This window comes from Phyllostomus hastatus, unplaced genomic scaffold (assembly GCF_019186645.2).
Source record: "Phyllostomus hastatus isolate PE091 unplaced genomic scaffold, TTU_PhHast_1.1 phas_contig_477, whole genome shotgun sequence".
Classification (NCBI taxonomy): domain Eukaryota; kingdom Metazoa; phylum Chordata; class Mammalia; order Chiroptera; family Phyllostomidae; genus Phyllostomus; species Phyllostomus hastatus.
Genome location: NW_025333889.1, coordinates 4,357,574 through 4,374,373, shown reverse-complemented (window position 1 = coordinate 4,374,373; position 16,800 = coordinate 4,357,574). Strand labels below are relative to the sequence as shown.

The window sequence follows — 16,800 nt, the reverse complement described above, 5'->3', positions numbered from 1 at the left end:
ATTAATCTTATATGGTCATGTGTTTGGTCTAACAGATACCTTCAGATCTTCTGGATAAAGAATTTCTGCCTATCCTACAGGAGGAGCCCCTGCCGCCGTTGGCTCTTGTACCATTTACAGAAGAAGAACAGGTTTGTGCCTAGCTTTGAGCCTCAGTTCAGATCCTTGTTCCTTCCCAGTGAGGCATGAAAGTACGAGGTCACTGCTTAGGCCCTATAGAGTCTACTTCACCCCACACGTCTGCTTCCTTCTGACTGTTTTCTTGGGATGTGGGTGTTTGTCTTAGTTGACTAGATTCTGCTTGGAGCTGAATCTAAGTACTCAGATCTAAGTGAGCATTATGTAGAGATAAGGGAATGGCTCTAGATCTTTAAGGACCGTGGGAACCATCCTTTAGAACTTATTCGAGTAGAGAGAAAGTGTTATTTTCCCGGGAGAAGGGGTCCTGCTTTTCAGAAAAATACAGTTTTTCAGAAGTAATTGGCATCCTGAATTTTCACCAGTGTATTCAACCGTTAAAGAAAGATGTAGATCTTCAGTTTAAAATGTGCTTAAAAATACTCCTCTGTCACCAGTTTTTTAAATGATATTGTGAGAAAATTAGATGTTTGGGCTGGAAAGTGACAGATTTTGTGTTGTCCTATTATGGTATACTATGTCTAAAGACACATAAAAGAATTTCTGATTTCAAGGACCTTACGGTGATTGTAGTAAAGTGGAGAAGTAAGTGCTTTGTTGGAATGCTGAAATGCCACCTTAATGAAGAATCATTACTTTTAAAAGAAAAAGCTCTGTTGAAACATAATTTACATGCCATAAAGTGTACCCTTTAAGGTATACGATTCAGTGGTTTTTAGTGTATTCACAGAGTTGTATAACCAGCACAACTATCTAATTCTAGAACATTTTCATAATTACTTTTGTGACAATCCTGAATATTTCCTCTAAACTCTTGCCATATTTTGCATGAGGAAGTTACTCTGTTGTGAAAGAAAAGCCTATTAAAAGAACTCTATTCCAACTGTGTTCAGTTCTAAGAAAGATGTGATAGTCATCTTTGGCGGTTTTCAGTTTCATACTTTCATAAGCAATTTTTTGTTTTGTTTATGGTTTCTTCTGAATTGGTCTAGTTCCGTGTTTATTCATGAAACCCAGTATTGTCGTCTAGGGTCATCAGCAGGTATTTTCATTGACCAAATGGTATTTATTGCTGTAAAGAGTACACGGGAAAGAAAGGGTCCAGGGAAGCGTTGCTGAAACGTTCTTTTTCAAAAAATCGACATTTGGCTGTACAGGGTGGGGCAAAAGTAGGTTTACAGTTGGGAGTCCTCGAAACACAGAGTTTATTATTTTAATGTTTATTTATTAATTATTATTTCCCATACAAACAACTATAAGTCTGCTTTTGCCCCAACCTATATTTTGGGTTTTATTTTTAATTTTTTAAAAAACTTTATTTATTTTTTAGAGAGAGGGGAAGGGAAGGAGAAAGAAAGGGAGCAAAACATCCACGTGGGAGAGAAATATCTATCAGTCACCTCTTGCACACGCCCCCAGCCAGGAACCTGGCTCACAACCCAGGCATGTGCCCTGACCCGGAATCAAACCTGTGACCCTTAGGTTTGTGAGACAGTACCTAACCCACTGAGCTATACCAGTCAGGGTAGTTTTTATTTTTCTCAAAAATATTTTTATTATGAAGTATTTCAAATAGATAAGTGTAGAGCATATTATTACAAATACCAGTATGTTATATAATTCATTTATATCAAATTTAAAATTATGACATATTTGTGCCTTTTATTTTAAGAAATAAGATTTCTTGTGTAGTTGAGATTGCCTGAGGTATAACCGTCCCTTCCTTTCCAGAGACTGCTATGAGTTGGGTTACTTTTCTCATTCATTTAAATACTTCATTACGTATTTGCATATCCATATGCCACTATAGTTTCATTTTGTAGGGTTATAAATTTTACACTTGATCTTAGACAGAAGGCCAGGAAGCGATAGGGCTATAAATTTTTTGTTGAAGATAGAACACTGTAGTTTTTATTCTTCAGCTTTTTTCCTTTCAGTAATGATTTTTAGATTTATCTGTGTTGATACACATGTTGCTAGTTCATTCATCTCTGCTGTATAGTATTTCATATGTGAGAAAATTCATAGTTTTTAACGTCTCTGGTTGAATATTTAGGTTGTTTTGAATTTTTGCTATTATAAATTATGTTGCCATAAGTGTTCTTAAAACATGGTGTAAAAATGAAATCTCTGGGTTTTGGCTCTTTGCATTTTTTAAAACTTCACTGCTATTGCCACGTTACTTTATAGTTGTTTAAGCCAGTTTGCATTCTTGCCAGCAGTGTAGGGGACATTTTATTTTTATGCAGCCCTTGAGTTCTTGGTTTTTAAATTTTGGCCAAAATGATGGCTGTGACAGTTGTTTTTAATTTGTATTTTACTAGTTACTAGTGAGGCTAAGCATCTTTTATTGTGCTTATGGGCCCTTAGGGTCTTTGATTATCTGTGTCCTTTGTCCATTGTTCTATTGGATTGTTTTCTTACTGATTTCATGATTTCTTTATATTCTTAAAACCCAATAAAATACTTACTTTTACTATAAAATTACTTATATTCATTGTAGAAAATATAGAAAGGTATAAAGAAGAAAATCTCAAACTTACCATGTAGAAATAATTATTTGTTAACATTTAGTATGTCTTATTAGTTATCTTTGTGTATCTTTAGTTGTCAAAGTATACCGATGCAGTCAGAATCCAACTGCATAGTTTTAGAATTATACATCATGACCAAGTAGGATTTATCTCCCAAATGAAAGGGTGGCGCAACGTAAGAAAATCAGTGTAAGACATTACATTAATAGAACAAAGGGAAAAAACCCACTTGATCATTTCAATTGACGCAGAAAAAGCATTTGACAAAATTCAACACCCTTGCACAATAAAACACTCAGTTATCTAGGAATAGAAGGGAACTTCATCAATATGATTAAGGGTATTTATGAAAAATGTATAGCTAACATCATACAGTTATGTATCAATTAATTGTGAGGACATGTTCTGGGAAGTGCATTGTTAGGTGATTTTGTTGTGGGAACATCATAGCGTGCACCTGACTTAACCTAGGTGGTGCCCCTACTGCACACGTGGGCCGTGTGGTACAGCCTGTCGCTCCTGAGTCAGGCAGGCCAGTACAGCACGGTGCTGCACTGAGTACTGCAGGCAGTTCCCACATGATGGTGTTTGTGTACCTAAACATGGAGAAGTTACAGTAAAAACCCATAAACCAGTAGCATAGTAATTATTACTGTTACCAGGTATTATGTGTAGTACGTAATTGTATGTGCTGTACTTTTATATGACTAGCAACTCAGAAAGTTTGTTCACACCATTATTAATACAAAAATGTGAGTAATGCTTTGCACCACAGCATTCCAACTGCTAGGACTTCACTAGGAGATAGGGATTTTTCAGCTCTATCATACTCTTACGGTACCAAGTATATGCTTTCTGTTTTTGACTGAAATGTGGTTGTGTGGTCCATGACTATACTTATTGCCGAAAGACTGAAAGCTTTCCCCTTAAGATTGGAAATAAGATATGGGATCCCACTTTACTACGGATATCCAACATTATGTGGAAGTTCTACCCAGAGCAGTTTGGTGAGAAAAAGAGATAAGAAGCATTCGAATTGGAAGAGAAGAAGTGAAACTCTCTATTTGCAGATGACACTCTACTACATATAGAAAATCCTAAAGAATCCACAAGAAAACTATTAGTACTAATAAATGCATTCAGTACAGTTATAGAGTACAGGATCAACACACACAAATCAGTTGTATTCCTGTGCATGAGCAATGGACAATTTGCAGAGGGGATTATCATCAGAAACAATAAAATACTTAGGAATAGATTTAACCAAGGAGGTGTAAGACTTTTATACTTAAGAACCACAAACCGCTATAGAAAGGAACTAAACAAGATCTAAGTAAATGGGAAGGTACCAGTATTTGTTGAACCTTCTAAGGTTTAATATTATTAATCTGTTGATTGCCAGTGCAGTCCCCATCAAAATCCCAATGGCTTTTTGGGTAGAATTGAAAAGCTGATTCTAAAATGCAGGTGGAATTGCAAGGGACCTGAAATAGTCAAAAACAATTGTGAAAAGAACAAAGTGGGAGGACACAGACTTTCTGACTTCAGAACTTTCTACAAACTACAGTAATCAAAACTATGGCGTAAGGATAGGCGTAGAGGTCAGCAGAATAGAAGTGAAAGTCCAGAAAGAAAACCCAGTTGCTGCATACTGCTGACTTGCTTTTAAGAAGCTTTGTGTTAAGGTTAGTGCTTTTGTTTCATTGCTGCCATAACTATAATATTTTACCATTACTTTTTGCCATGTTCAGTATTTTTATTCTTGAAATTTATTTTTTGACTAAGTGTAAGTCACATGGTTTAAAAATGAATGTTTGCAGTATTGTATATAATAGTCTGTTTTGTTCCTCAGCCACCTGTCTCCGTTCCCCAAAGGCAGGCAGTGTTAGCAGTTTCTTGTGTATTTTTCGAAGAAAATATTATATATTCCCCCCTTTTGTACAAGTGATGGTGTACACTAAGCATTCTTTTGCACTTCCAACTTTGAGTATTTCTATTGTAAAGATTTTCTGTATATTTGGGAAAAATTTTTCTATTAGTTTATATTTCTCCAATGCAGTGCAAAGTTATGTTTGTATTTATATTTCTTTTATTTATTTATTTTTTGCTCTATGCCAATTTTTCTTTCAGATATTAATCTTTTTCTTGTTGATTTATACTGTTTACATGAGCCAACCCTAACTTGTTTCCTAAATTTTTAAATGGCACTTAATTGTATGATTTATTTTTAAATACAGAAGCTAATTTTTATATAGTGTAGTATACCAGTTTTAATCTTTTGTGATTATTCTTCCAAAATTTTTAGCTGTTCATACATATATTTAATAATTTCTTTGTATTTTTTTCTCACATGATTTCCTAGATTTCTTAGAGACTAAATGGGCCAGAAAAGCTTTTTAATAAGTAGGGAGACTCGTTGAACGTGGGTGCAACTCTTTGTATCCTGGTCTTCGCCAGCCGTGCATATACTCAAGCAACAGTGTCTCAGGAACTTGCAGTTGGCATTGACCTCAACAGTACCTCCTCTTGTGTGAGTGTCTTCCAGCATGGAAAAGTGGAATTAATTGCCAATGATCAGAGAAACTGAACCATCCCAAGTTATGTTGCCTTTACTGATGCTGACAGATTGATTGCTGATGCTGCAAAGAATCAGATTGCAGTGAACCCTACCGACATGGTGTTTGATGTCAAAAACTTGACATAGTTTTGATGATGCTGTTGTCTAATCCGATGTGAAGCATTGGCCTTTCGTGGTGGCAAATGATGGTGGCAGACCCAAGGTCCTAGTAGAATACAGGTGAGAGAGGAAACGTTATTATCCAGAAGAAGAGGTGTCATTTCATGGTTTTCATACAGATGAAGGAAATTGCAGGAGCCCACCTTGGGAAGATTGTTACCGGTGCTGTTGTCACGGCACCTGCTTGCTTCGATGACTCTCCGTAGGCTACCAAAGCTGCTGGGACTATTGCTAGTCTCAGTGTACTTCGAATTATCGGTGAGCCAGCTGCTGCTGTTACTGGCTTATATCTTAGACAAAAAGGCAGGAGCTGAAAGAAATGTGCTGATATTTGACTTGGATGGTGGCACTGTTGGTGTGTTACTTCTCACAATTGAGGATGGGATCTCTGAGGTCAAGTCTGCAGCTGGGGCCACCCACTTAGGTGGACAAAATTTTGAAAACTGAATGGTCAACCATTTTATTGCAGAATTCAAGCAGCCATAAGAAGGACATCAGTGAGAATAAGATGGCTATTCGTCACCTATGTACTGCTTACAAATGTGCTAAGAGCACTCTCTTTTGCACCCAGACCAGTGTTGAGATTGATTTGCTCAGTGAAGGAATCAACTTTTGTACCTCTCACCTGTGCCTGATTTGAAGCATTAAATACTGACCTTTTTTGTGGCACCTTGGACCCTGTAGAGAAAGCCGTTTGGGATGCCAAGCTCTACAAGTCCCAGGTCAGTGACACTGTCCTGGTGGGTGGTTTACTCATATCTCCAAGATTCAGAAACGCCTGCAGGACTTCTTCAGTGGAAGAGTTGAATAAGGTATCAACCCTGATGAGGCTGTTGCTTAGGGTGCAGCTGTCTGAAGACAAATTAGAAAACATTCAAGATTTGCTGCTATTAGATGTCAGTCCTCTTTCCCTTGGCATTAAAACTGCTGATGGAGTCAAGGCTGTCCTCATCAAGTACAATGCTACCATTTCTACCAAGCAGACACAGACCTTCACAGTCTACTCTGACAGCCAGCCTGGTGGCTCATCCTGGTTTATGAAGGTGAGCATGCCATGACCAGGGCTTTCAACCTGCTCGGTAAGTTTGAACTCATAGCCATACCTCCTGCACCTTGTGGTGTTTCTTCGAATGGAGTTACTTTTGATATTGATGCCATTGGCATCCTCAAAGTCTCTGTTGTGGATAACAGTACGGGAAAAGAGAACATGATTTTACCATCACTGACAGCAAGGGTCATTCAAGCAAGGAAGATGTTGAGTGCGTGGTCCGTGAAGCTGAGAAGTATGGAGCTGAAGATGAGAAACAGCAGGACAAGGTGTCTTCTAAGAATTTACTTGAATCCTATGCTTTCAGTGTGAACCAACTATTGATGAAAAATTCAAGGCAAGATCAATGATGAGGATGGAGAGAAGATTCTTCACAAGTGCGATGAGTTGGCTGGCTTCATGATCAGACTACAGAGAAGGAAGAATTTGAACATCATCAGAAAGAGCTGGAAAAAGTCTGCACCACATCATTACCAAGCTCTTCCAAAGTGCAGGAGACCTGCCAGGAGGAAGGCCTGGGAGCTTCCCTGGTGGTGGAGTCCTGCCATCTGGTGGTGTCCCCTGGGCCCACCATCGAAGAGGTTGATTAAGCCAACTTTCATCGTAGGTTTAGCATTGTTCTACACAACATATTGAAGGACCCAAATTGGTAGCAAATTCCATAGCAGCTTTAAAAGTTGAGCTGCTGTATAGTAAATAACTGGGCATTTTTGGTACTTGAACATGGAACATGTACACAGGGAAAGGAAATAACAATGCGCTTATAAGCAGTGTATTGTCAAGTGGAAAATGTGGTCTTAGATTAAAATTGGCACTTCTCAGAGAGAGAGAGAGAGAGAGAGAGAGAGAGGAGTACTTGATACCAAAACATGATCAATAGAATGAGTAATCATATCATTTAGAAATTTCTAAGAAATTAGTAGTTAAGTAGCTACACAAATCATTTGGAAAAATCTAAGATTATTCAACAGATGCTATTAGGAACTGTTGGGTAAGAATTTGAAAAAAGAATGAAGTTAGGTATGCAGTACACCTACACATCAAAACTGGTTCTGGAATGACTAAAGAAGCAAATCTTCATTTTGTTTCTATAATTGGAAAGGTTATACCTTAGGGTGTGCTGCTCTGGATGCTGTAGCGACTGTGCTGTCTATGACGAGGGTGGGGAAGCTCTCAGGCAGTTACAGAAAACCATCAGGGTCCATTTAGAGGCATTTGCAGTGCGTCCTTTAGATTCCTGACACTTATTTGTGGCCTTTATTATTTTAAAAATATGATAGAGTAGGACATTGATTAAAGCTGGCAAAAGATTAATGAACATTTTGATGTTTGTGCTATGTATGGTCAGGCTCACTTTAGGGGTTATTTAGATCAGGGGTGTCAAACTCATTTTCACTGGGGGCCACATCAGCCTCGTGGTTGCCTTCAGAGGGCCGAATGTAATGTTAGGGTTGTATAAATGGAACTGCTCCTTAACAGTTCAGCGAGACATCGGCGCTGCTGCTGGATAGAAGCAAGGTGCCTGACCGGATGGAACAAGGTGGAGGGCCGGATTCAGCCTGCAGGCTTTGCGTTTGCCCCCTGTGATTTAGATCTTTGTAGACTAGAGTTTTGCTTACTTTTTCACCCATCACCTCTATGAGTGATACTTCTAACAACCTAACTAGCTTCCTGCTGCCTATCTTAAGTTTCCTACAGTCACCTGAAATAGACATTTCATCTTTAAAATGAAAGTTAATTTTGTGTGCTCTCTCTCTCTCTGTGTATGTATGTATGTATGTATGTATGTATGCATATGTGTATAAAATATAACTAGGGACAGAATTGATGCTCAGAGATCTTCTGGTTTTGCTCCTTTGACGTTTCCCTTGAAATGTATATCTGTTTGGAAAACATGACTGTACTTTATACTTATAATTTAGTCATTTGTTACCAGATTGATATATATATATTTTTTTTTCATTAAAGAAAATTATTTCATGTATGTGTTTTTGACTAGGTAATTACTTCTTGTATCTGGTTTTGAATAGATCATACATGTATATACATACAAATTTCAGAAAGCACATACAGTGAGAGGCAAGTCTGAGAGTCACCCAGACTCTGCCCGTTGTTCTTCCTCAGGAGTGACCACCGTTTCCATTTTCTTGTTCCCTTCCAGGGATATTTGGTACATCTGTAACTATTCATACAGTCGACCAATGCGAGGGTTAGGGGTGCTAACCCCTGTGCAGTTGAAAATCCATGTATAAGTTTTTGACTCTCCAAAAACTTAACTACTAATAGCCTGCCGTTGATCAGAAGCCTTACCGATAATCTACACAGTTGGTTAACACATAGTTTGTATATATGTGATATACTGTATTCTTAAAATAAAGTGAGCTTGAGGAAAAATGTTATTAAAATCATAATGAAGAAAAACTACATTTCCTACATTTATTGAAAAAAATCCACCTATAAGTGAACCTGCGCAATTCAGACTGTGTTGTTCAGGGGTCATGTGTATATTGGTTCCTTTAAATATGCACACAAATGGTGGCACGCACTGCACACTTTCCTACACTTCACTGTTTTCACATAAGCATCTGTTTAGGAGGTAATGGCAAGCATTTATTTAGCATTTAGTAAGTGTCAGAACTGTTCCAAGCATTCGTTTAATGTAAGTGCTTGCAACAGCCCAGGAAGCAGATGACAGATGTTACTCGTGTCCACATTATGTGTATAGGTGAGGAAGGTGAGGCACAGAGGCGCTGCGTACAGGAGCTGAAATCCAGTCTCAGGCAGTCTGGCCTCTCCGTGTTTCTGACTACAACTGTGCTTTGTATCTTCATAAGCCAGGTTGACCATATGAAATTGCAGTTTCGTGGGTCAGAAACGTGGTAGCAGTTTCATGTGGTTCAACCTGATAGAGTTGCCTCATGTATTAAAACAACTGCATAGAATTCCATGTGTAGATGACCATGATTTTTCAGTTAGCTTCTATTATTGACTGATACTAAGCCGGTTTCCATACTTTGCTTTTACAAAAATACAGTACTGCAGTTAAAGATCTTTCTGCTTAATGTTATTTTTCACAAATGTAAGAAGAGCAATTGTTTCAGAGGTTATGGACCTTTAAATACACTTTGAGAAATTGCCTTGCAGAGGTTGTAGCAGTTTGCACTTCAGTGGCAGTGTGTGAGGGTGTGTGTAAGCATATGAGAGTTTCCCTGCACCTTGTAGCTGGGTGCATTTGAGCGTCATGCGTGGGACAGTTAGGTGGCAAGGTGTTCATCTGCATGGGGCCCTGGCGTACATAACACAGTGAGCCCTGGTCTCTGTTTTTCCAGTTGTAGAATATATTGATTTCGATTTTGAGACTTCATAGTCTTGTTTAATCGTGTCCCCAGAGGCATTATTCAATAATTCCACTGGTTTCTCTGTGCTGAAAGGTAAGTTAATGCATTGCTTCAACGCGTCACATATAGTTTAAAAATAGCTTTTTAAAAATATAGTTTGAAGTAACTTTTTGGGGTTGGGTATCTTCCTCTAACTTTTAGTTATTGGTTACATCTTAAATCTTCAGTTTTAAAGTTGCATGACTATGTGATTATATATCTATGAAACTCAAGTAAAAAGCTTAATTACATTAATAAGTTTCTGAAATTTACCTGAACAAATTATATTGAATACAATTCTGAAAAAGATAGGTAATGAGGCAGGTGATGAAAAGTTATTAAAATAAGAAACTTAATAATGAGAGATATTTTTTACCAAGTACACATTAATTTCTTCAAGAGGTATAGACATCACATTCCAATTGAGTTTTGAATCAGAACAGCAAATCAGGAGTTTTACATCCAAACAATTTAGATGTAAAATATTAGTGGGAAAATTTTTTTTCAACCCATTTTTTAAGTCTCACTTCTTTCCATTTTCCCAGGAGGATTCCTTGGCTATAGCCATGCTTAAGTTGCATTTTCCTCAGACACTTGTGCGCAAATGTCTGTTAGGTTTTAGGTGTATAGGAAGTATGCAGGTGAGGATACATTCCAACATTTCCTGTGTTTAAAACTCCAGTGAGCCCTGGCTGGTGTGGCTCAGTGGATTGGGTACCAGCCTGAGAACCTAAAGGCTGTTGGTTCGATTCCCAGTCAGGCACATGCCTGGGTTGTGGGCCAGGTCCTCACTTGGGGGCGTGTGAGAGACAACTGATTGCTGTGTCTCTCACACATCCCTATTTCTCTCCCTCTCTTTCTCCCTCCCTTCCCCTCTCTCAAAGTAAATAAATAAACTCTTTAAAAAAAAACTGAAATTCTCCTTCGAATTAAAGTTGACCCCTGAACAATGCAGGTGTTAGGGGTGCCAACCCCCTGTGTGCACTCTAAAATCTGCTTATAACTGCTGTATTTTATAGATGATTTTCAAGATTTTCATAATTACTCTTGCTTTACTTTTTCCTAACCCTATAAACATTTTTGACAGCCAGGCCTCCTGTCTTTCTCTTCAAGTTTGAAGGCTGCCCATCCATTGCTGTCTCACTGTACTTGACCCTCTTCCAGATTGGCTGTGGGTGCAAGTGCAGCCAGAGACGGAGTGATTGGGGTTTTATTTTTTCCTTTCCCCTCCCCATGGAGATAGTTGATCTTACATAGATTTTTATTTCGCCCTTCCTCATTCACTTCTGATTCCTGTCATTCTGTTAAATACTGCTTGGAGTGGCTAATTCACAGTGGTGAACAGAATGAGTCAAAAATGATCATTTTCCTTTTTATTATGCTATTCTTGAGTCAGACCTTTTTGCGACTCCTCATTTCTACCTGTCATTAATTAAAGGACCCTTTCAAATCAGGTCTCTCTTACCAAGTTTTATGTAATATGATGCATATTTAACATGTCTGCTTTGGACACATACAGCATTTAGAGTTTGTTTAGTATTTCCTCACAGAACCTAGCCTAGTATAAGGCATTGGGTGCTAATGTTTGTTGATTTGAAATGTTTATTTAAATTTTCTGCTAAAATCAGGTTTTGGACCACCCTGGTATATTGTATAGTTATGGTTTCCCATTGCTATTAGTAATTAGATGCCATTTTGTAGATGCAACGGGAGACGGGGAGAAACACCATGCAGTCTTATCTGTTTTATCCATTTTTCTTTCTTTTTAATTTTTTTTGGCAGAGAAACTTTTCCATGTCTGTAAATAGTGCTGCTGTCCTGCGATTGACAGGACGAGGAGGAGGAACAGTGGTGGGGGCTCCTAGAGGTCGAAGTTCTTCAAGAGGGCGAGGTGAGCTTCTGTGTGGGAAAGTCACAAGGGCGGAGGCGGCGGAGGACAGGAAAACCACCTTACAAATATTTTAATACCTGATTTTAAAAAACTGCTCTTTGACATTAACTGCATACTAAATATCCTAAACATTTGTTTTCTGAACCGTTTCTCAATATATCTGCTTTACCCCCCTGATTGGGAGCAGAGGAGGGTGATTCTAGTTTAGAAATTTGAGTGTGAAGGATTCTAGATGGTCCTACTTACCTTTTGCAAGTCTTTGGTCCCAGGGAGCTTTGCAGTTGGACAACCAGAGCTCCCTGAAGTGCCTTCGCTGCTGGAGCAGCGACAAGTCCCGCAGGCCTCTGTGACACAGGGTGTCTACATAAGGCCACGTGCTGAGGGTGTCCCCAGCTAGAGAGAGACTTCATAAAAGCTGTCTCATCAGTACTAGGGCTGTTTTAGGGGGTAGGACATGAAATAATTATGCAGCAGTTATTTAACCTAAGTTTAATAGATTTGTGTCTTTTCTTCGAAGAACAATTCTTATTTGGATATCACTTGTTTGTTTGATATCTGCTGTGTATTTTGGGTTCATTGATTTTCTGCTGCATAAGGGCATTCTTGATGTTTGTCATGTAAATATTTACTTGAGCACTTACCTCTAAGGTGGTTAAATCATAGTAGTAGACCAAACATCCCTAGTCATATTCTGCTTGTGGTGCTTTAGAAATTGAAGCATTGGGCATCTGCGACGACAGAGGCCATCGTGTCCACACACCGCCCTATCTGGATGGGCATGAGTGGGAGTGTGGGGTGTCTAAATTTTTTCATCTTCAAGTTGTGCCTTATGAATAAAATATCAGTCTTTATAGAGAACAAAGCAAACTGTGCTTGCCTGTGAAGAAGTTTCTTTCAGTAGTCCACTCAGAATGTGGGAATGCAGGTGCTAGGAATGAAGTAAAGGTTAACTGGACTTCTCCACTTGTAGGCCAGTTACTGTGACCAAGTCGTACATGTTTCCCTCTTCCGAATTTATTTGTCGGTCTTCGTAATGGTGGTTTTTACCCGGGGGAGCTGTTAGAATCATCTATAAAATTTACAGGAAATACCTCTGAGAATAATACTCGGATGGTGAGATTTAGGCATCTGTGTGTTTCAGAATTTAAAAACTCCACAGGCCATTGGGATTTCCAAGCGCAGGTAGGTTCCGCTGGTCTGGAGTTCGACTCAAGGTGTGTGCATTTCGGCGGTGCGATGGTGTTCTGGCCTACGATGGGGTGTTTCCTGCATTTCTCTGCCGTGGGCTGGCAACAAGGAGAGGTTGCACGTGCTCAGCTTTGTCTCCAGTGTTTTCAGGGCAAGTCCTAGAGAGATCTTACTGATCAAGAAGTGTGGCCCACCGTCAGCTGCTCTGTGTGCCTCCGGTGACGATCACCTTTGTGTGCTGCAAATACCAGCCAGTCTTTCTAAACAGGCTTAAGCAAAATTCCGTATCGAGAAACAGATGAAGAATTGATCAATTTTTCCCTGCTTTCTGGTTTCCTTGAAGTATTAGGGATATCACACAGGATAGAAGTTGTACATTCAGAAGTTAAACAGGGCTTGTAAAAGATAGATATTGTGATGAAAGTTTTTTAACTTTGATGTGAAAAAATGGCTTGAAATAGTCAAATGAATGTACTGACTTTGAAAAATAATTCTAACACAGTTGTCCTGAACTGTGATTCTTTTTAATGTCCTCATAAAACCACTGATGTGTGGTTATTTCATCTCTACTCATTACTAAATTTTAATTTGTTGGTTAAATAATGATAATTGTGGCTTTTTGGGGGCGGGCCGTGGGCAGAGCTGCTAACATTAGATAACAATGCTGGCTCTTTCCACGTTGAGGAAACTTTGGTATGAAAATTGACTGACTTCCAGACTTTTAAGTATCATTAATAAAAATTAAACAGATGGAGGGGGAGACAACATAATTGTCATCTTTCTCTTTTATCTGGTTAAGATGTTTAGCAGTAAAGCAGACTCACACAACTGTCAGCTACTGTGTTTATTAAAAGGAAGTATATTTTAATCCCCTGAAAGAATAGAGTGAAATCTCAGAAACAGGACAGTCCTTTAAATTGAGCCTTATGAAAGAGTCATCATAGTATATTTACTTGCTCCTCCTCATTTGGGAACTACACTTATAAATGATTATGGGCCTTGTGTACTTTGAAGATTGTTTCTGTATTCTACAAGCTGGAAAGCTCTAGAATCTGATTTACATGCCCAGTTATGAAGCTTTGGTCTCATAAGGAGGTCTAGTGCTCTATTGAGAGTCATACCTGGCAGAAAGTCTTTTATCTGTGTTTTGCTTGTTTTTCTGGCAACCTGGAGGCTGTTTTTAATATTCATATGTTTTCAGAATAAAACAGTTTTTCAAGGTGATCCATACTTAATGGTTTTTCCAGAGAAAATTGTTCTCTAAAAGGACAGGGTACTTTTTTCTTTTACTCTAAAAATTATTGTAGGGATCACCCCAGTGTTGTATAACAATTTTTATTACACTGTTTTAGGATCTTAAATGAAATGTGTGCATTTCCTAAGGAGAGAGGTACTGAAACTGGGAGTTGACTTTCATTTGACTTAAAAAGTTGGCAACTAGAAGATACTCTTAAGATTACTACAGTTCAGCCTTAGCCCTCAACTGCATTTTACGGATAAAGAAATGGATGTTTGGGCTATTAAGAAGGTACACATTGTCCCTGAGATTACATACAACCCTGTCTGTTATGTTTGAATTTCCTAATGATATGTTCAAGTACAACTGTATTTTGAGTCAGTTCTTGAGAAATCATAACCAAGATGTAGAAATACTGCATGGATATTTGAAATAATTCTTTAACTCATTGTATTTAGCTCTGGAATGCACCCATGCTTTCAGTCAAGATTCCGCGTCACTTTTGTTTGGGTGGCGTCACCCTGTTGGAGAAATTGAGCTAGGGTGATGGCTTAGATTTCGTCCAGGTGCGCGCACACCCCCAGACCCCTCTGCTGTGTGTTGGAAACATGGCACGTAGTAGCTGGGAAATCCTCACGCTGTACCGAAAGTATAAAGCTGAAAATTCATACCGTCTTCTGCCTTTAGACTCAGCAAGTGGGTGCATAGCCTCCCTGACCCAAACTACACAGCTGTATCATTTATATAAGTGGAATTATTTTTATATGTCTTTTTCTTTGGCATGCTTTTGTCATTCAACAGAATAATGTAGATTTTTAAAAAATGGCACTGCTTTTGTGGCTTCATAGTATTCTACTGAAGTGTTTTATCAGAATTTGTTTAGCTAATTCTATATTGATTAGGTTATGTTTTTTTTTAAATTACAATAACGTCTTTATACATATACAGTTGTGTATCCGTGAGAGTATTTATTTCTGTTAGGATGAATTCTAGTTAGAATTGTTGAGTCAGATTTTGATCTAACCAGTGAGTGGCCTTTAGGAAGGACCAGTTTACACTTGAACCACTAGAGCCTCTAAAACCCCTGCGTCCACACACTTGTCAGGCCTGTGGATCGGGTTTCGTGGTGACACTTGTCCTCGAGGTTGGAGCAGAGGGGAGAGAGCGCCTGCAGTTGCTGAGGGGCTCACTCCTACGTGCTTTTCGGGGTTTGTTCACAAAGTCGATAGTTCAGAGTGGGCCCTGTTAAATTATTCTTTCTCCAAGTTAAGTAAATGATTTTAACACCTGTGCTTGGCTTTTGTACTTTATCTCTTCACAAACTCTCCACATTTTCCACTTTTGTTTCAAATAATTTAATAAAAGGTTTAACTTGTAATTGTTTAGTGATCACCTTAGAATTTCACTATTGAACTTTTTATTAAAGATCTTAATATTAACACTGTTTCTTGTTCAGGACTGGGACTGGGACTGTTAACATCAGTTTACTAACTTGTTTCTTTCAACCTCCTGTGGTCTAGCTACCCCAGTGCCGGCACTGGGCTCACAGGTAATGATCCATTGGGCCTCGCTCAATATTAATGTACACATCTTGCTTTGTATAGAGACAGAGCTTCAAAGAATAATCTTTGGTGTTGAACGTGTGCCAGATGTTGACATCTGACTGATTTTTTCTGTTTTGTTTTGTTTTTTTAATTTAATTTTATTTTATTTTCAGGCAGAGGCAGAGGTGAATGTGGTTTTTACCAAAGAAGCTTTGATGAAGTAGAGGGTGTGTTTGGTCGAGGAGGTGGCAGGGAAATGCATAGGTCACAGAGCTGGGAGGAAAGGTAACTACTAAAGGATCCACATCTCGGTATAAAGGTTTCTTGGTATAAAAAACTTCTTTTCTGCTTTCTGTAGAGGAGAAGCTGCTTTGTATCGATACAAGTTTTCATTTTTTAAAAATGCTGTTAATTGTTGAATATCAAGTTCTATATTAGAAATTTAAAAATGACCTTTATTTAGAGGAAGAAGCATTTCAGATAAATAGATTAATATGTTAGTGCCTGCTTGAATATTTAATAGTTAATTAGATTTACTATTTGATGAGCATTCAGTGGGAAGCGTTGATATTATTATTTCATTTGTTGCTGTAAATCAAAGCATCTTTATATTGTCTGTGAGATTATAGGAGGTCGATGAAGATGAGCAAGGACAGCTGCACAAAGGTATATGTGCAGAGATGTCCAACCCCGATGATATTTATAATCTAAAATAATCAGAAGCAAGCCAAACAGCTTAATGTCAGCAAGGTTTCTTATATAATAGTGACCCACACAATAAAATTCTATATAATGATTAAAGTTAGGGTGATTTTGAAAATATTTAATGATGTGAGAAAACACATCATTAAACACATTTAATAACTGTATGCAGCATGTATTTAAAATAAGTACCATATTTGTTGGACCATAAAACGCACCTAGGTTTTAGAGGAGAAAAATAGGAAAAAATTATTTTGAAGCAAAAAATGTGGTAAAATATTTAATAACGTAAATAACAAAATATTTCACCAATGTAAATGTAAACAGAACTCAACAGCAGCATTAACAACCATTATTTTCCCTAAATTTGGGGCCGCGGGGGGGAGTGCGTGTTATCGTCCGAA

The 16,800-nt window shown here is 38.2% G+C and overlaps 1 protein-coding gene and 1 pseudogene across 3 annotated transcripts in view; both read left to right on the top strand.

Moving 5' to 3' along the window:
- The window catches only part of GIGYF2 (GRB10 interacting GYF protein 2), a 108,667-nt gene that overhangs the window by 21,027 nt on the left and 70,840 nt on the right, over window positions 1–16,800 (top strand). For 2 of the 3 annotated variants that reach the window (XM_045845532.1, XM_045845531.1), the window contains exons 5-7: window positions 36–131; window positions 11,617–11,725; window positions 15,868–15,979. In XM_045845532.1, the coding sequence (XP_045701488.1) occupies window positions 36–131; window positions 11,617–11,725; window positions 15,868–15,979 (317 nt within the window). The remainder of the gene's footprint in view (window positions 1–35; window positions 132–11,616; window positions 11,726–15,867; window positions 15,980–16,800) is intronic. The other variant, XM_045845533.1, reaches the window with a different exon arrangement.
- LOC123823275 lies at window positions 4,251–7,047 on the top strand (annotated as a pseudogene).